The sequence below is a fragment of the Rosa chinensis genome, chromosome 5, assembly GCF_002994745.2.
Source record: "Rosa chinensis cultivar Old Blush chromosome 5, RchiOBHm-V2, whole genome shotgun sequence".
Lineage (NCBI taxonomy): Eukaryota > Viridiplantae > Streptophyta > Magnoliopsida > Rosales > Rosaceae > Rosa > Rosa chinensis.
In genome coordinates this window covers 28552018-28572870 of record NC_037092.1, presented here as the reverse complement: position 1 = coordinate 28572870, position 20853 = coordinate 28552018, and the positions used below count along the sequence as shown (strand labels likewise).

General features: G+C 36.3%; 1 protein-coding gene across 6 annotated transcripts; it reads right to left on the bottom strand.

Annotated features, from left to right (window-relative positions):
• Nucleotides 1–10536: 10536 nt before the first annotated feature.
• LOC112167152 (histone deacetylase 2-like) lies at nucleotides 10537–19724 on the bottom strand. Of its 6 annotated transcripts, XR_005800545.1 has the most exons (10): nucleotides 18687–19499; nucleotides 18530–18581; nucleotides 18036–18204; nucleotides 16957–17939; nucleotides 14607–14699; nucleotides 13863–13944; nucleotides 12808–12858; nucleotides 12562–12693; nucleotides 11114–11393; nucleotides 10537–10638 (listed from the first exon to the last, which is right to left on the bottom strand). XR_005800545.1 is itself a non-coding variant. In XM_040507102.1 (3 exons), the coding sequence occupies exons 1-3, from the start codon at nucleotides 19634–19636 to the stop codon at nucleotides 18337–18339; spliced, it is 282 nt and encodes a 93-aa protein (XP_040363036.1). In that variant the 5' UTR covers nucleotides 19637–19724; the 3' UTR covers nucleotides 18275–18336. The 6 variants fall into 6 exon arrangements, 1 of the variants encoding a protein (XP_040363036.1); XR_005800549.1 differs by lacking the exons at nucleotides 16957–17939; nucleotides 18036–18204; nucleotides 18530–18581; nucleotides 18687–19499 and adding an exon at nucleotides 14785–14898; XR_005800547.1 differs by lacking the exons at nucleotides 10537–10638; nucleotides 11114–11393; nucleotides 12562–12693; ... (1 more) ...; nucleotides 13863–13944; nucleotides 14607–14699 and adding an exon at nucleotides 16636–16844 and having other exon boundaries at nucleotides 16957–17062; nucleotides 17186–17939.
• Between the last annotated feature and the right edge of the window lie 1129 nt (nucleotides 19725–20853).

The window sequence follows — 20853 nt, the reverse complement described above, 5'->3', positions numbered from 1 at the left end:
CACTTAAACAAACTATGCCACATCTAGAAACTTGTGACACATATGACTTAATTAAATATGCTTGGATAACGACTTGCTTGGGTTACGACTTGCTTGGGTATCGAGCATGGCCACGACTTGCTTGGGCCACGTCCCGCATGCTCGCACAGTGCCTACCCGCTCAACTACACCCACCTTGCTCGAACACAACCTAACTCGCTCAAACATATCCAACATGCTTTAGTTAAGCTCTAGGTTCACAATACTTCATAGATTTCATCGGGAGCTATTCCCAAAATTTTATATGGACACCCATCACACTCGCAACTATCTAATATGCATGTCACATGGCCATAAGATCCATATATTATTACTTGCTATACTTATTCGTCATTGTTCATATATACAATTACAAACTTTACATATACTATATATGTAAACATGTAGTCTAGCCTCCGGGCACCATACTTTGTCAAACTCTCCCCACGGGAAAAAGACCTAAACCGGTCTAGACTCCACGAGTCTATGGTCCACGACCAACCGCCGCGCGGTAAGGCAAATGCCTCATAATGATGATGACCGCTACGCGACATTGCAATCAAGCTTTTCTCCTCCGGGAAAGAGTAAAGGGACCGGTTAACGTAGTTCACGGAAGCCATTGATTCGACAGTTAACCCCCGAAGCTTGGGTATCAAAGATTAGGTTCGCCACCTAACGCCCACTGCTTTAATGCAGCTCCCCTCATCAAACAATTTTCTGACCATACGGAGGTCTATAGCCAGAAGTGGGGGACTCCTTGGAGGGCCTAGCAGGGGCCCACCCGAAAGGTCATAAGCATTCGTTCCAACAAATTCTAGATGGACGACGCACTTGCACTAATTATGCTCGATATACGGCACAAAGCTACGCTTTGGTATCAACCCCGCGAGAAAGCCCTCCTTGACTGGGGACTTCGGGGACTTACACATACAGCCCAGCATAGTTAGCAACGGTTATGCTTATGCCTCAGGGCATCACATTCGAGCTATCAGTTAATGCCTCATGGCATCCCCGAGCTTTACGCTCATGCCTCAGAGCATCACATTTGAGCTACCGGTTAATGCCTCATGGCATCCCTGAGCTTTACTCTCATGCCTTACGGAATCACCTTCGAGCTACCCATTAATGCCTCATGGCATCCCCTAGCTTCACACTCATGCCTTCCCGGCATCCCCAAGCTTTCACGCTCATGCCTCCCCGGCACCCTTGAGCTTTCACGCTTTTGCTCTAAAGGAAATCTCGAGCTTCACACTCACAACTTCTCGACATAATACACATTAATGGAATATTGATTTCTTCCACAAATCGAATTCTTTTCGCGTTCCATTAATACGAGCGAAAACTAAACATACACAAGTGTTCACGTATTCATCGTTCACCAATTACAAACGCTTGCCTTCATGGCACTCATGCAACTTACACCGAGTGTAACCTCGTCAACGCGACATCGTTCGTTCTCTTGCGAGCACCACGCGCATCATATGCAATTCATATGCTTATTCGTGATATGTTCACAAAACCATACACGTTCTCAAGTTTATACGTCATAATCAATCGTACTCGACGCCATTCACATGTATCATGCACCTCATACATTCGTATATCCTAATGCATATCAATGCAACTCACATACGGTGCCCAATACAACAAGCATCCTACGTGCGCATGTTCCTATATTTGTTTTATAGGTTGAAGAGTCCCTTCTTGCTTACGGAGTTCGGGGACTTGTAGAGGCTCGGCGCCGCTCGGACGTCACTTATGCTTGATGACATCATGTTTATAACTCCCCAACCAAGAAGTCATTCTTACTTGAGTGTTACTTATGCTTGGTGATGTAACAAATCGTCCATAATATTGGAGGTATGTACAAGTCCCCGAAGTCCCCAAGTAAGAATGACTTCGGGGACTTGTACATACCTCCAATATTATGGACGATTTGTTACATCACCAAGCATAAGTAACACCCTCTTAGTGGTTCCACAAGCCATGGTGGGACCCAACCGCGATATACATGTTGTAGCCCGGCATACAACCTACCCCGTGATAGTCGGAAGCAGACAAGACCTCGCCGAGAAGCAATATTCCCAACCTTGCCAAGATGCCTCCATGATAAGCTTTCTACACTATATTAGTGTTTCTTGTCCCACATTGGAAAACATGTAAAGGAATGAGTCTCCCTCCCCTATAAAAGGAGACTCCTTCCCACTTACTCAATATCCCATTACACCCTCATGTAATATCCTTGGGCCGCAAGGCCCAACGCACATAGTTAAACATTTAAGTCGACGTAGTCTCCCGCTAAGGCGGGAGACGAACCAATATACTTCTTGTGTCTCATTTACTCTCTCTCTCTCTCTCTCTCTCTCTCTCTCTCTCTAACCGACCCTCACGTTAACAGAATTAAAGTGGATGAAGTCAAGGATCCCTAGCTCGTCTCGATAGAGGAACGATTAGAATTGCTTATGGAGTGTATTGCGCAAGAATTTTGTAATCTCGTGAACCTGGAGCTCTTGTAGTGTGAGCATAATGTGCTTTCACCCCACGAATATATTCTTTTTTGTACTAATGAAACTATAGATACGAGGGTCTAGCCAACAGATGAATTCCCACCATTAAAACAAGAAAAGGGTGCGGCTATTGCGACCCTACTATTTTCTTAGTTCACCCTACAAACATTTAAATTATTGAAATACTATATTACCCGAGTGTAAAATGACTATTAAGTACACTAATTTTCTAAAATCCAAATATGTAAGAAAAAAATAAATATATAAGTCATTAATTAAATACAAAGACTACTTAATTTCTCATTGGATAACATTAATCTTCATTTTCTCAATCCAAATTTGAATTTATTACTATTTTTTTGTCTTTTTGTTGCATTCTCATCGTTAATTCGTTATTTAATTCACAAAATCATTACCTTTAACTTTATTAAAATCTTTGCAATATTCATGGTGAACACCGAAAGTAAAAATTTAAAACACGAAGAAAAAAAAAATTCAATCTCTTCTTCATTGATCATAGTTGTAAATTTACTAATCTTTTTACATAGATTGAAATAGAGAACATTGAAATTCCTTATTAAAAAAATAAAAAATAAAAAAACATTGAAATTGAAAGAAAAAATTTTAAAAATGGGAGTAAATCATATTATGATTTTATTAGGAAACTTTAATAAATTTTAATTTTTTTATGAGTATAAATTAAATAAGAGATTTTAGTTAAAAATATTTATTTTTTTATTGGATATGTCATATAGGGATATTCTTTGAAGAGCAATGCTAGGGATCCCAAATTATTATACGAAAATTGTATCCCAAATGACATGGCAACTGCCATGTAATCACTTTTGACTAGATAATTTCCTATGTGTATTTATGAAAATTAAGTCTTCAAGGAAAAAATTATTAGAAATAGTATTGTGAATTAAATCTCTAATTGGCCAAACGAAGAAGATGAGGAACTAAATATGCCCTGCAATCAAGTAATCAAATTCCCCACAATCCCAATACTCAACCCTAGAATCACAAGCCATCATCATCCATCTTTGATACAACGTACTCTTCAATTTGGATTGCCTCCAATAGGAAGAGATAACGTGAAAACCACATTTGGGATAATTAGATCTAAAAGGAGATTGATCTCACTGGGTATTCCAATGGTGAGACCTAGGTCTATGAATTCTTTGGAAAGAGAGATTGGGTGAGAGATTTTCTTCTTTAGACTTCTTTGATGGTTTTCACTCACTTCAAGGAAATTTTAGTCTCCTTCCAAAATCACGTAGATTAATTACCTGGGAATGTACCAGTAATGATGGCTTAGGGTTTCAAAACAATGTTTTTTTATTTGTTAAGAAAAAAAAATACAAACTAAAAGTAATTATTGGAGACAAGTGGAAATTACAAAGTGATGATATGGCAGTTGTCATGTCATTTGGTATGTGAGTTTGGTAGAAAAATTTGGGATCTCTAGCATTTTTCTTCTTGGAAAGAGAAATTAGTTAAATAAGTAAATTTAATAATTAAAATTAAAATATAGGGTGTAATGAGCAAGTAAGGTGAATAAAGAAAGGGTGCGGCTATTGCCACCCTACCATTTTCTTTGTTCACCCTACTTGCTCATTACACCATACATATTAATTTCAATTATTATATTTACTTATCTAACTCATTTCTCTTTCCAAAAATATTCTTATATGACATATCCAATTAAAGATTTTTTTTTAATGAAAATATCTCATTCAATTTATACCAATAAATAAAATAAAATATATTAAATTTCCTAATAATATTATAATCTGATTCACTTCCATTGATACCCCATTGGGCCTTTAATTTGGACTAGGGTTTAATTTTTTTCTTTCAATTTCAATGTTCATCTATTTTAATTCATGTTAAAATATTAGTAAGTTAACAGCTATGAGCAATGAAAAAGAGATTGAATTTTTTTTTTTTGGAGCAACAAAAATATTAAAAAAAATATTAATAAATTCAAATTTGGGTGGTGAAGATGAAGATTAATGTTATTCAATGAAAAATTAAGTAGTCTTTGTATTTAATTAATTAGTTATGTATTTAATTTTCCATACAGATTACGATTTAAAAAAATTAGTGTATTTATTAGTCATTTTGCACCTGGGTAATATAGTCTTTCAATAATTCAAATGTTTGTAGGGTGAACTAAAAAAATGGTATGGTGGCAATAGCCGCACCCAAAAGAAAAACTGACAATTACAACTTGTCTAAATAAGTAAATATCATATAATTCATTTGTGCTTTAATTATTAATTAAGGAGTGCCAAAATATCTTAATATAAAAATGATTTTGTAAAAAAATACAGGATCTTGAAAATTTAAAAATAGGAAAAATTTTAAGAATTGTACACGACATATGGGCCATTCCAAAGTTCGGTACATCAGGTTTCAAAGAACTAATGTTGGTACATGAAGTTGCAATTCCAATACACTTTTAGTACATAACGTCAATAATACCGTTAACTCTATACAATTATTCAATTTTTAAAGAGTAATTTTGGGTTTTCTTCTCTCTCTCTCTCTCTCTCTCTCTCTCTCAGCTACTTCAAGCTACGCATTTTCTTCAAAAGCTTCATCCCATCATCAGTGATCTTACCACACATCTTCAGTACCAATTTGTTAAGCGTTTTCAAGGTAACCAATTGCCAAATTTTGTCACATGTTCTCATTAACTATTTTTTTTTTTTTTTTTTTTTATCGGGAGTGTAGACACAAGAAATTTAATGAAAATAAAATTAATTAACTAAATCAGTTAATCTTTAAAATTTTGTCTAAACAAGCTTAGTTGGCACATGGCTCCTACAAAAGGTATACGTGGCTCGTACATCATCAAAATTATGTGAGGTTCGAGGATGACACATGTCAAAACACGAGTGATCCATCGATTGAATGACGCGGAAGTATCAATTGTGGAAGCGTCAATTTATCGTTGATTGATTGTTGCTCGAGCTAAGCATTTAAAGCGGATCAATCGTTTTGATCTCGATGAAAATCAAGCATCAAATACAAATATCGATCATATTAAATTGTTTAATTCTGATTGAAATCAAGTATTAAATACAAATATCGATCAGATTAAATTGTTTAATTCTGATTGAAATCAAGTATTAAATTCAAATATCAATCAAATTAAATTGTTTAATTCTAATTGAAATCAAGTATTAAATCAAATCATATTTGATTGGCATATTCCTTAAATAAAAGGTAATTAAATCAACGAATTAAAACTGACTGATTTAATTACATATTTACGAAATGTGATTAATGCTATGTCATCAATGCATTCCAAATTGAGGGAGACGTCGACATTATAAATACTCCTTCTCTCTTGAGAAGGGAGGAAGACAGAGGGACGCAAGCAGACGGAAGAAACCTCTCCAAAGCTCAGAAGTCTCCCAAGTTCGTGAAGAACCATCAAGCTACCAAATAGTCGGTCTCTTCACCTCACCGACTTCAGACAAACAAGGGAAATCACATGCAAGCTCAGAAGTCATCAAACTCGAGGAAAATCAACAAGCATCAAGCAAACGTGCCGATTCATCCGCCATCAAAGCCATACTCGCCACGTGACACCTCTAGTGGTTCAGGTCTGATCAAGAGCAAGCCTCTGCATCCCTTGATCAACTACCTTCTGCAAGTCGTCAACAAAGTAAATCCTCTACAAGTTCTTCATCAATCTCGTGGAGAATCAACAAGCACCAAACACACGTGCTGGTTCATCCCCTACCAAAGCCGAAGAACACTTACCACGTGACACCACTCGTGGCCTAAATCCGATCAAGATCAAGCCTCTACAGCCCTTGGTTAATCGTCTTCCTCAAATCGTCAACATAACAAGAAGTTCACACTACAACCGTTTGATTCAAGATCAAGTGTTCGCCACCCTTGGATCAAATCAACGTCAGAGATCGAATCAGTTGAGATTCTTGTGAAAGAGCATCTACAGAGATTGTAACCCTCAAATTCATTAATGAAAAAAATACATTATTTTGTATGTCCTTCTTTCATTCGTTGCAAGAAATTCGTGTTTACAGGGAGTGAGGTAGCAAGACACTTCGGTTACGTTAGTTAGTTAGTAACACTCACACCCAATTAGTATTTGGACCAAGGTCCATGAGAGTATCCTAGGAAAGTTAAACTAATCTCCCTCCGCAGGCGCACGAACCAGAAGGCCCCTCAAACTTGCTGGCCACAAACTGGTGGAGTTGGGATTCAAACTCTAGACATGAGGATTTCATATTAGGCAGCTCGACCAACTTTACCACACTAGGTGGTTTTCTTATTAACTATTCTAACTCAATTAAGTTAATAACTTATGGAGCTTCTATTCATACCTCCAAAATTGGTATTTAGACCTCCCTACTTAATAGACCTCCAACTTACTTGTATGAATAACCAATATGCTATCTACACCTCCCTACTTTTTCTAAAATGCCCGTTGTCTAATAAAATCTATAAAAGCCTTTTTTTATTTTATATTCTATTTATACCTCTAAAATCAGTAGTTGGACTTCCTTTAATTTTTGAACATTTCACAATCCTATTTCAATTCCCTTTCAATTTTCAATTTTTGAACAAAAAGAATCAACAGTATGTGAGAATTGTAGGCTGCCTCTTATATATATATATATATATATATATATATATATATATATATATAGACATATAGACACACACACACATGCAGCGTATATTTACATTATAGCATTTTGCCTCTTAATTTGCAAAGCTGAATCAACGATGTATGTACAACATTATATTAGTTAGTTAATTAATTGATATTAACCTCGCATTTGAGTGCAAGTCAGTACGTGGCTGATTGTATCATTGTATTAGTCCTTTTGAACAATGTACATAGCTGATTTATGGAACTATCAAAAATGGTCTCTAAGTACATGAACAAAATATATAATTGAGAAGCAAACTATAAACAAAAGGTCCCCAAACGAAATCCCAATAAAACCAAGCATCAAACTTCAAAACTCAAAAGAAAACTGGTAGAATAAGAAACTGAAAAACCAAAAATTTAAATGTCTACCAGTTCCATCATCCTTCAAAATTACATCAAAAAGTCAACGTCTACAAATTATATAATCATTCAAAATTACATAAAATGCTACTCAATCGTCAATTGTGAACGATTCTAGATGTACTTTTCTTGGACAACACTCTTTGAAACGATTTAGGCGGTCCTGATATATAGAAAACAAACGTCGAACTTTGACGTTAGCATTTCTTTCCCAATTTGGTACAAGATATGGCAAGGGATGTCCACGAGACAATTTAAGCTATATATATAACATAAGATAGTGAGCACGTGAAAACACAAAAGAAGTTGGACAAAAAAGAAAATGTAGAATAATGAAATATGACATACATGCACAAAATGGTTTTTGTTCACATGGCCAATTCCAATCTCTTTGAGCTCATCATTACTGAACTGCCCAATCTTGTGTTCTACTAGGGGGAGGAATGTTATGCATTGCCCTTCTGATAGAAATATTACCACTACACCATAACATGTTGCAATTAAATGCCCCATTTCCGGAAAGTACATCCAATACTTTTCCGCTGCATTTCCAAAGCCATAATGGTTAAGCGTCTACTGAACCTTCTCAACTTCAGTTCCACCAAAGAGAATTACATACAATTCTCGCATACTATGCAACTCGTTTAATAAATCCCTACGAACTTTGCATGTTCTTCCTTAGATAATCTCCCAGCATAAGAATGATCATGAAGGGATTGCGAATGAGGGGATTATGTACTCCACATGTCACCTCTAACATCCATTCGTCTCCAACAATATTTATGCCCCTCAATGCGAATGGACACCCACATTTTTTTGTACCACTAGCCCTTGGATGCTCTTTCTTTTTACTAGATCCATCAACTTTTTCCTTACTCTCTGCATTAGACTTTTCAGTATTGGTGCTGGATTTTACAACTCGCTTATAGTCACCACCCGTTCACATCAAAATCTCAATTTAGGTCTTTTTTTTATTATTTCCAATAGCACCTGTATCAGACCTCCTAATGATAATCACCATATTATTCTTCCTGCCAACAAACGGACCCATTGAAGTAATGCATCTTTACTCTCAAAAATCTTCACAAACCACTTTGGACTTTAATTTGCATATAACACTTGATCCAAGTAAGAAAAAAAGAAGAAGAAGAAGAAGAAGAAGAAGGACATAGTCAATAACCATTATTAAACAAATAAGAAAACAAACAAGAAAACAAGAAAATCATCTTCCAAAGACATGGTAGCATCACATTCCTTATTCAACAGCACTTTTTTCACTTGATGCATAGTTAGGACGTAGTACCACTACACCAAAAATCTTATCAGACAACGGCAGAAAACCAATGTGGAATTTGGAGTCCCACCGTTGTAGAGTGAGCCGTTGTCTGATGAAAAATCAGACAACAGTGGAACACAGTTGTGTGATAAACACACAGACAACATGTATGTGCTATAACTGTTGTGTGATAGCTCGGCAGATGCCAAGCGCAGATGCGCAGCAGTTGAGGCGCTGTCTTCAGACAACAGTGTCAGTTTTAAGTTGTTGTATGTTAAGCGCATCAGACAACATTTTTTTATTTTGTCTGTTGTCTGATTGATCTTCACACTTCAGTTCTTAGACTATATCTGTTGTGTGATTAACTTTAGGACAACAGAGTTCAATTGGTTCTGTTGTGTGATTAACTTTTAGGACAACAGAGTTCAATTAATTCTGATGTGTGATTAACGTTTAGGATAATAGAGTTCAATTAATTTTGTTGTCTGAGTATAAATCAGAAGACATTGAATCGTTAAAAACCGATGTGTGATATGATTGATTACAATGTGTTTTTGTCCCATTTTTGGCCATTCAGACAACAGACAGTGATCATTATATCTAATCTGTTGTGTGATCATTTGAACATCCCATTCCTGAATTAGATTGTGCATTCATTTGGTCCATTTACCAAATGAACAGTACTCTATCAAATGCAAACATTGCAAACCATCAAATGATTCATATAACCAATACTTTAAACTTCAAAAGCAAAAGGGGTCCATTTCCCAATCATTGAAACCAACATTTTACACGAAAAGTATTCTAGTGCATGCCCATCTACTTGGGACATCAAAAAGCTGATACACATATATATTGTTCCAAAACATGCCACACATGGTGCATGACAATGTACCAGCAGAGAAGCACAAAAAATATGCTTTCCTTATCTAAAATGTACCAGCAACAAGTGCGCTACTTCATGACTCGTGCGCATATGTGTTGACAACAAACTTCCCCCACTCATTTCGCACTTGATCAATATCTGCTTGGGTGTATTGGCTGCTGCCTCTCATCTCCCACTGAAATCAGTTTATTATATCAAAAGGATTAGTTAATCATTTTGGTGAATGAGGCATGGACATAATAACAAAGTGCTAGTACTGAGTTTTTTGTTCTTCAAACATAACTTCCTTTGCTTTTCTTTCTTCTGATTTCCTTTGCTATTCTCTAATCTCTACTAAGTTTTTGTTCTTGTCACCCAACTGATAACATTGAGCTTTCCTCTAACCTTTCAACTCAAAATTAGCAGCATCTGTCCATATATATATAGTAAGCAATATATATCTAAGACAGGACAAGTTGAGCATGACAAGTTGCTTTTAGAACCTAGTTACTAACACATGAAACATTCAAACTAAGATATTGAGTATTGACCTCTGTTAAGAGTCTTTGCTTATTTAGAACCAATGATTCTCCTACAGTAGCAAAAGATAACATTAATTAGATTGACAATATCAAACTAAGCATGCAAGAAAGATACTGTGACAGGACATCTCCAGAAACTAATAATTTTTCTTTAAAAAGAAACTTAATTTCCAATTTAGTAAATCTAACAGCTCAAAGTAAAACAATTGTAGGGGTGATAGGAAGTTGGAACAAATTGTTCAATATGTCAAAAATTCATTCAAAGTATCCCAGTGTTGACAGTAAAAAGTGGTCTCAAGGGGGCAGGGAGGAAAAAAAAAATTTGAACAATGCATCAAGTTTCACCTCTTCATCAGCTCTTGTGCCCGTCACTGAAAATCACAAAAAAGGAGAAATGGTACCAATATTCAGGTCAAAGGAAGTTACATAGCCACAGATAAGGGGCAATTAAATGCTTAAACCTATAAAAATTCGCCTAAAAGAAACAAAACAAGGCTAAAAGTATATGTAAGTTTGAACTGCCTAAAATTCAGCCATCTTCTCCTTTAATTTCTTTTTCAAAGCACTATAAAAGATGAAATTGCGCAAAGTAAGATTTGATTGAGTTGGCATATACAGTTCTAACCTGTACCACCAAGATGGGCTATTAACTACATTGACCAATAAGAACGATTTAATCTACACAGTAATTCAATACCAGTCACCAAGAGAAATTTTCCGTGCAAACATGGTAAATTCAATACTAGTGTACCTTGAAGTAAATTGTAGATTTCATTTAAAAGTTTCGATCTTTGAATTGTGTGAGGAAGTAAAGAGAGGCGAAGAAGAGAGAGAAGAGAAGCTTACCAATTCTAAAGTGTTCCTGGGGATATACTCCTGAGGCGGCCATGAATTCTTCCACAAATTTGAATTCATCCAAGTGATTTAGAACCCTAAACTTACAGTAGAGGGCATGGCAGTGAGCCCATTGTAGGTGCTCTTTCTTTTGGCTACTCAGGCCTGCCTAACACGTAAAGACCATTGCTAATCTGATGAGATGGGAATCTGGAAGTCATCAAGCTTCTCTGGCGGTCGTAGAATAGATATACGAGATGATAGATATCTAAGAGATGAGATATTCAAAGTCCTATTGAGAGAGAGAAATAGAGGGATAGTCAAGTACTATTCTTAATTATAATTCATAAACTAGCATGAACAATTGAGCTAACTATCAATTGTGAAATGATAAATTTTGAGAAACGACCAAATCAGCCACACCAGCATATAGTAAAGATCAAATACTGAACTCTTTATACTATCTCAGATTTCAAACTTAACCAAAGTATTAGCAGTTTGTGAACATATACTAGATATTAGGCATGGACTCAAAGATCACTTCAAAAGAACTTTTCTTTTTAGGAGGCACAAATGTATCTACTAAAATGTAATTTAAATTCCAATATTGAAATGGTAGAAACCTATGAAACTTGACAAAATTACCTAAATGAACAAAAGACTACCAAGGAAAATAATACCAACTCCATTAGTTCCTAAGATTCAATCAGAAATCTATCACCCACGACTGAATTTTCATCAGAGGAAGATCTGAAGCAAGAAGAAGTGATTCTAGGATATGTGTCTCCTCATGGATCTCAGAAAAATTCACATATAGAAAAAATAAAAGCTCTCCAAAATCCCAACAGGTCTCCGTTTGTCCTTTTTTCCAGGACTCCCAAAACCCACATTCAATAGTCACTCTTTCCTTCACACATTTTGCTAATCCATCGACCAGAGTGTAAAAAAGAACTAAATCTATGACGTATAATGGATAATACAGGAAAAACCAGACAACCCTCCACACTAAGCAAGGTACATTAAAGACAAAAACATAAAAAACCAATCATTGACATCCAAAATCAGAGAAATAAGCATACCCAGATCACCATTTAAAGGTAAAATTCCTGGAAGTTCAACAACTACCAAGTATTAACTGTGACTTTTTACAGTCAATATTTTAGAAGTGTAATTAAGGTGAAAATAACCGTATAAAAAAATTAATGTGAAAATAACTAGCTTAAAACAATAGCAGGTTGTAAATTAATGCTTCCTCCCGTACAGTAATCAACCAAAGTTGCTACACTGTTGATTAAAGATTCAAAATATATTGCAAGACTAGTACATAGCAGAAACTCAGAAAATTATTCCAAAAAGAATAATATCCTTTATGGCTCCATGTTTTCCATGGACATCTAATTTCAACAAATGGGTACCAAGATAATTAGATAATGCATGAGTAACACATGTAAGACATTTACCAAACACTAGGGGAGAGATTCCATATCAACTAGCTGCATAGTTTCTTCCTTGCTCTCTTCTTTCATCCTATCGAGCGATTCAAATCTTGCATTCCCAACTTCCAATCTTAAAGTGGGATACTGCTTTAATTCCTACACACCACAGGGAAAACATCCCATTAAAAATAATAGATTAAACAAATTTAGGATATAATGAATAACTAATAGCTATCCTCTTAGGTAAATTCAGTATATTCAAGAACATACCAAGGTCGCATTGAAAGACTTCTGAGCCAGCTCCTTCAATAAGGCATGAACCTGAAATCAAGAGGAAAGAATATCAAGCAAAAAAATGATTTGAAGCAGACACATAGTGCATTTTATGACGTTATTCTAGCAGCAGCAGTAACCCTGAGTCTGAGACAATGATCAACATAAACATATATGGCTGCTGTTGAAACCAAAAAATATTCACAAATCCAATTCGATGAGGGGGTAGCTGTTGAGATAAAAAAAAAAAAAAAAAAAAAAAAAATTTGGTGCTACATATATGGCTGCTATAAATTTCCTTCACATGCAAAAAATAAAGAATCAAGAATCTTTATAATTAAGGCATGATTCAAAGAATGAATCAAAGCCTTCATGCCGCACCTTTATTCTGAAAAGAGACAAAAAATGCAATTGAATCACAGCTTGAAACAGTGGTCAAAAGTGATGTAGTGAACAAGAAGAAAAGGACCATGTTTAATTATTCAAGTATGCAAACACAAAGAATGGTGGAAAATTTTTTTAACACAAAGCACTCAGTGGTGGATGTGTGCTTTCTTCGGTAGTGGCAATCAAAGCAATATAAATATGGCATGATAATTAATTCATCTTTTGAAGTGGAAGACAACAACAAAAGCAATGTCCAGCAATATTAATTGTTTTCGCAAGTTGGTTTTGGTGCAAAGAAATATAATGCTATGTGCCCATCTCCCAATGGAGGAGGAAGAAAAAAAAAATACAGCAGAGAAGAGGACGCACAGAGCAGAAACACAGAGAAGAAGATCTGAGGCATTTTCACAAACACCTGGTGGGCAAAACAAAAATGCAAGCAACCCTCAGACCATAAATTTAGCTTAAGCAGATTTGGAATCCTCTTTCACTGCTGCAAAAATGCATTGAAACAAATCAAAAAACAAAAACCAATTGGACCCTGATTCCCTAAATCCCAAAACCCAAATGTGAAAGAGAGCAAAGCAGTGAGAGAGTACCAATTGGGGAAGTGGGGCTTCGCTGTAGATGGCTTTGAATCTAGCGAGGGGTGAGAGAGTACTGACCTACATCTTAAAAGGTGCAGATGAACAGAGGAAGTGGCGATAAAAGCACAGCTAATACAATCATCAAACGAGAGCATATTCTCTGCAATCATGCAAATCACCAAAATCACATAAAGCATCAGCTCCCAACAAGCAGTCATACACCTGAATCAAATATTCATCAACTCAATTCAACCATAAACCACGCAAACTGCTCAACACAACAACCATGCAAATCAGAGTTCACCCAAAATGAAGTAAATAATCGACAAGAAGTGCAATGTGTTTTCCTTGGAAAATAGGAATTGGAACGAATACCAAATATTTTGAATGTTGAGGTGACAAAACAAAGAAAATTGGCTGGTAAAGCCCGACCCACTATAATTTTAAGCACCATTCCCCGGTCCCTGATTTCCCATAGATGACAGCCCCGGTCCACCTAGAGGATGATGCCCCAGCGGCGGTTGGCCACCCAAAAACCCCCCATACCCAAAACAACCTATGAATTACATTTTCAATACCTGTCAAAGAACTAAATGAAGCAATTTGATTTCAAATTTATCAATTATCAGTCCTAACAACAATGTGACCTTATCGGACATCAATATACTTGAAATACTTTGATGCAAGCAAGTCTACCAAGAAATTCGGCAATGTTGTAGAGTACACCTAGTGATAACAACAGAATTATCATAAAGATCTCTTCAAATAGCAATAGAGGAAAATCAAAGCCTGGTCAAGTCTATAGAGAAAACCATAACTTACAATGTTACGAAGAAACCTAAGGAATATAGCAGAGTGAAACCTTCTTCTGTTTCCCAACTTCAAAAACTCCATCAGTGTATCCAACACCACCTCCTAACAACATTATAAAATTTCAAATTAGAAGCAGTAAAGATATCTATAATTATCTGAATGGCTGTAAATTAAAAAAAAAAAAAACCTTGAGAGTTTCATCGGATTCCGGCAAAAGAAGGAGTTGGATGAGGGACTCGACGAGCTCGTCAAGCTTGGACCAGAGCCAAGTGCTGTATATGAACTCGGGGTCGTCGTCCTGAGAGTGATTGGGCTTGGAAGAAGAGGAAGGGAGGTCAAGCAAGACGGGAGTGAATAAGGCTTGGATGGAGAGGAGAGATTCGACGACGTACTAAGGCGGTGAGGTTAGGGCGACGTAGGAGAGGAGCTTGGGGAGGTTGTTGATGTGGGTTCTGGAGCTTCCGAGCTTGGTGATTTCTGCTTCTTCTTTTGCTTCTTCGAGAGAATGGAGGCCACAAATTTAGCTTCGGTAGATTTGGAATCCTCTTTAACTGCTACAAAAATGCATTGAAACAAATCAAATAACATAAACCAATCGGACCCCGATTCCCTAAATCCCTAAACCCAAATGCGAAAGAGGCCAAAGCAGTGACAGCGTACCGATTGGGGAAGTAGGGCTTCGCTGTAGATGGCTTTGAGTTTGGTGAGAGGGATGGGAGCAGAGTCGGTGTTGGCTTCAGCGTAGAGCTGTTGCTTCCAGTCCCACACTCCCACATGGTCTGCTAGGTGGCCTTGTTCGATTTGATGAGGGAGTCCTTCTCCACCTCTAGAGCTTCAATTTTATTTTTGCTGCTTCACTGACCTTGCGCTTAGAGCGATGGGGACCCCGCATGGGTAATAAGTTGGAGATAGTGAGTTAGGGTTTTGATGGTTGACGAAATTTTGGGGTCAAGAACTGAGGGGTTGATGATTAGGGATCGGGGATGCAGCTTTCAGTGGAGAGATGGTGAAATCTACTGGGCGCTTAGATTGGAAGCCCGATTTTCATTTGAGTCGGACACGGAGGTTGGTTGTTGATGAAGATGAAGGCACTTGTCTTTCGGGGAGAGAAGAAGAGTGATGAAGAAATAGTGCTTTGAGGTGATCTGTCTGGGTGTTGGAAATAAACAAAGTGGGAGACAAAAGTCACTAGCCCCAGCCAATTAAGTTGTCAAACGCACTGGTTGTTGGCTATTTTTATTTTGTATTCATGTATCAGACAACATAACTTTGCTATGTGTTGTCTGATTCCGCACAAATTAAATTTGAGTTGTGGCGGCAAGGAGGGAAAGTTCCCGCTATGTGTAAGTAAGGTTCAATTTGGGAGCAAAGGAATGAGTGGTGTATGGAGACGCATCGAAACCTCCAATATATTTTCCTTGATCATACAACACAAAAACAAAGACTGTTGTGTGACAATTTGCAAACCACACTCATACAACAGATATAACTATTCTGTTGTACAATGAAGTATCAATTTGGAGCCAAATTTGGGGTTGATCTAGGAGGGAAATCTACCGCTATTTTTTTTTCATTCACACAACGAACTATTCTTATAACAGTTGTGCAATGATCTACTAGCTAAAAAGTTCAGAATTGTAACCATCTTATACAATGCAAGTTTTGTAAACGTGTTGTGTGATTCACTTTTCTTCATCACACAACACTTTTTTTTTTTCGTTGTGCAAAAAGTGTTGTGTGTTAACGTTTTTGGTGTAGTGTACTTCCTTCAGTTACAGTAACAAATAAAGAGATAACATGCATAGTGCTGGGCATTGAAACTTTTCAATCCATTCAATGTTATCCAGCTTATGATTAGTGAGATCTATAAAGTATATACTACACTACAACAAAACTGAGCTATAAGCACCATTGTGAATGGTGTGGATTGAAGTAAAAGACAACCATGATTGGTGTGTAATGGCAATAGAAACTATCTTAGACACCAATTAAGGAAAGGTTGTCATTGCTAGAGTGACAAAGACTCAAAAATGCACTATCACTTTTTTGGTGACTTTTAATCTGTGGGCCCCATCACTAGAAAACACACTTTTATTGCAATGGTGACTGCAATATTTCAAATTAAAAATAATTAAAATTAATATACAAACTCAAATCCCCTTATCAAAATATCAAATCACTTCTGTGAAAAGAAAATTGGCTTTCTAGGCATCATATCTGCTATTTCCTCTTCTCCTCCATAGATGACTACATAAGCAAGAAACATAAACATAGATCACATTTGCAATTCATAGATCATACAGTTATGACTGCAAGTGATATTCTCCAAGACTGAAAAAGATCAAGAGAAAGATGTTACCTTCAACCTGCCCAGAGGATCGCCATGTAGAATATCAGTTTCAGCATTGTAGACCATCAACTCAGGAGCAAAATTATGAGCAGCAACCCAACATTCATATCAGGTTCTTCAATCCACATGGAAGTACTTCTAATCAAATAAGTTACGCAACTACACAGTGTCTAGAAGAAAAACTATTGCTAAAGATTGTCAGATAGAACATGGCAGCACATGACTTCTAAGTATATACCTCAAGAGCTTCATCTTTCTCAAATACTCGGTTGTTGTAGTGCCACTCTGTTTAAATTTAAAAAAATAAAAAATAAAAAAAATAAAAAAACAGGGATTATGTTGCAGAAAGCCATGGACAAAACAACTAAAATCTGATTTGATGATGGGATAATGAAGGCTCATCGCCTCACCGCTACTTCAACCCTCTGATCAATGAATCTCCTTACTTCATAATCCTAAAGAAGAGACCATTTAAGGAAGAAAAGGCATGATGATGAGGCCAATAGCATAATTGAAAACCTTAATAAGAAAACACTATAGATTGAGGCTGATCAATCAAAAAGAGCAAGAAGTAAATATGTAGTGAAACAGCAATAACGGGAGACAGTAGGGAAAGTTTGCCTTCTCCCTACCACAATGTCTAAAAAAGCCTGTCCTTACCAGCAGCAATCAAACTACTTAGCTATTAACAACTTGCATCTCAACACACACCATTGCATTAAGGAATAAAGTCTGCAGTTTCTTAGGGAATATCCATTGCATGATGATGAGGTTTAAAACTTACAAATGGATATATTCCAGGGTTGTACATATCCAGGATATAGACTTGACATGTTATAAAAAAAAAATAGCATTTAAGTACTTGTAAGAGATTAAGAGATGGTGATTAATTCAAACAACGTTCTCAGGACAAAAAGGTAAACATACTGTCATTGGCAAAATCTGTTTCATGGCCATTTCCTTGATGTGCATCAAGATTAATAATCATCACCCTGCTTATACAGATAATGAGTGAAAGTTAGCTTTTGTACTAAATTCAAAACTTAACTTATAATGTAGCTATTCATCTTATGTGCAATAGTTAGTACCTTGAGTATGTTTAACGGCACCTGCAGAAAATGTATGCAAAGAGAAATATCGGTATAAGCACATAATCCACCTCCTTTTCCCCTACAACAATGATAAAACCCAGTCCTCCCACATTGATGGCCCATCCTCGCTCTTTTGCAAGCTTTGCAGCCAAGATAGTTCCCCTACCTGCAGTATAATACAATCACAGTAAATCCTTGTTCTCTTTTCTTCCCTTTTTAGTAGAAGAAAGCACTATAAAAAAATGTAAGATGGATGACGAATTGCCTGGTTGTGAAATGGAGGACTAAGAACTTTCTGCTACACAAGGCAATTTGGAAACAGGGCAACAGGAGGTACCTTAATCAAAGCAGATGAAACAAATTGGTCATGATCTTCATAGCATAATTTGAAACTAACAAATATCATCAGAAACCATTGATCCTTATCCTGAAGCTGTAAGTTATGAGTACAACTAAGAATGTATTGCCATAGTCCATTTGAAGGCATTTACCTCAATTATCATAGCCACATCTGCACTTTCCTTTAGATATTCAAGTATGCTTCTGTATGCAAATGCTCAAAGTTACCAATAGTAAGTAAATCTAGCTTAAAGTTACTAATAAGTATCCACACACAAATCACAAATCAAAATTCACATGAATATATACCACAAGATCTTCCTTTGCAGCTTCCTTTGGCTCTACAATGCAATTCTTGTCCACAACATCATCCATGGACAAGAATCTACATACCCAACCCCATTTAGCCGAATCGAACGGATGCCTATATCGGTATCGAAGTCAATACCAATTCCATTCAAAAAATTCGATTCAAACAAAAAGAAGAAGATTAAATTACGATCACTTACAGCTTCTCAATGCCGAGATGTAAACTTGGCGAAATTCTCATATTCCGAAATATAAACTTGAAAGCACAGACAAATTTAAATACTGGTTTTACTAAAAGAGGAAAAACATGACAAACTAAAAGTGAACCGGCTCCCCTGATGGAAAACGAAAAAGTAAGAAACTAAAGACCCACACCAATTCTGGAAATTCATAAGAGTTATGAGAGTCTAAACCAAAAACCCAACAACCTATAAAGAATAGAAACATGCATGGAAATTGCCTAATCACGACCCAGTAGCAATTCTCATGTTCTTAGAAAACCCAACACGAACACCCACTTTTTAAGAGAGAGTGAAGAATACTGATGAACCTATTCTTCGATCCTGAAAATAATCGGAGCAAAAAGCGTAGGAGTTTAAGATTTGAAATGAAATTAGACAGCAATGAGTTTGAGAAAAAAATAAACCCAAAGTAGAAAAATCCCAATTGGTTTCTAAGTAGATTGATAGATGAGAATGAAACAAGCTGACTCCAACAACAATAGAATAGAGAGCCACCACAAGAGACTGTACCCAAGGCAAGTTGAGAGAGAACGAACATGCAAAGGCAAAAATAACTAGATCCACTTGCAAATTGACTTACCAATAGACGACGACATCCAGAACAGAGATTGAGTAGAGGGAGATCCAACGCATGCGGATAGTTTGTAGATCATTGGTTCCCACGGCAGATGGGTTGAGCGGTGACAATAACTGATGGTCGGAGACCATAGTTGCCGGTGAAAGAGAAGGGAGAAGGGAGAAGGGGAAAGAGAGTTCATATCGGCTTTCTTTTTTGTTTCTGAGGACAGACAGGGCTTTGCCCTTGTGTTGGTAGTCAGTCCACTTATCTAAATAAAATTGTGTTTGGTGACTTTGAAATCTTCCTTTTCTCTTTTTTCTTTTAAATTGCAATGACACCTATGAGACTATTGGTGAGTCTCAGATAAAAAAAAACAAGATTGGTGAGTTTTTTTTTTGGTATTGTCACCATTAATCTAATGTGGGGCTAAATGGTATCTTTAGCCCATATTTGTGGTAGTGCTACTTCAGCAGGTTTTATCATGTATAATGGTGTGTGTCTTCGTCTATATATATATATATATATATATATATATATATATATAAAATTTACAACTTTCAATATACAACTCGTAATAGTATTCATCACTCACCTGATTAGTTGTAAATTGGTTGGTATAGTTTTCTCTGGTCTCCAATCCAACTCTACTTTGACTAGATTCATTGTCTTCTTGTTGCTGTTCCTGAAGTTAAATAAACTAATTTACTATTATAGTATTACAATAGGAATAAACCATGTTATATAATATACTATAATATAGTATTACACTAGGAATAAACTCTCTGAAGACCAAGATATATTGTCTTGGAGGCATAAACCATAGAGATTAAACCATTCCATTGTAACAACTTGATCGATCACAATTAATGAAATTGCACTCTGCCAACCTTAAAACCATGACAAAGCATCTGTAGGAACCTAATAATTACCTATACATACATATTTGAACACCCATTCAACAAATCAACGATTACTCAAGTTAAACAAAAATTTGCGCATTGACCCGTTCCTATTGAAAAACAAGAGTAGTTAAAATCTTCATCCATCGTTCCACTTATGCACCCAAAAAATCTCTATTAATCACATGTATAGGTAACGATGTTCATTGAGAATGGTTAATTGAAGTTTCTTGAGCCATACCTTGTAATTGAGATAGTGAAAAAAAGAACATAATTAAAACATCTAAACTCATATATACCTTGTGTGAAGACTCCAAAAGGATGCTTTGCTCAATTACGGCATCATCAATTTCTTCCATAGAATTTGATGCATATTTTAGGGTTTACATTGCAGGAGAAAGTTTTCTTTTAAGTTGAAGACTCTGTACTATTTCATGGAGGTAAGAAAAGAAATTTTTTTTTTCCCT

Coding starts and splice junctions, on each gene's coding strand:
- LOC112167152 (XM_040507102.1), bottom strand. CDS start 19,636: ATGGTCTCCGACCATCAGTTATTGTCACCGCTCAACCCATCTGCCGTG. Junction 18,802..19,508: donor CTGGATGTCGTCGTCTATTG/GTAAGTCAATTT, acceptor ATACCGATATAG/GCATCCGTTCGATTCGGCTA. Junction 18,376..18,686: donor CTGCAAAGGAAGATCTTGTG/GTATATATTCAT, acceptor GCTTTGATTAAG/GTACCTCCTGTTGCCCTGTT.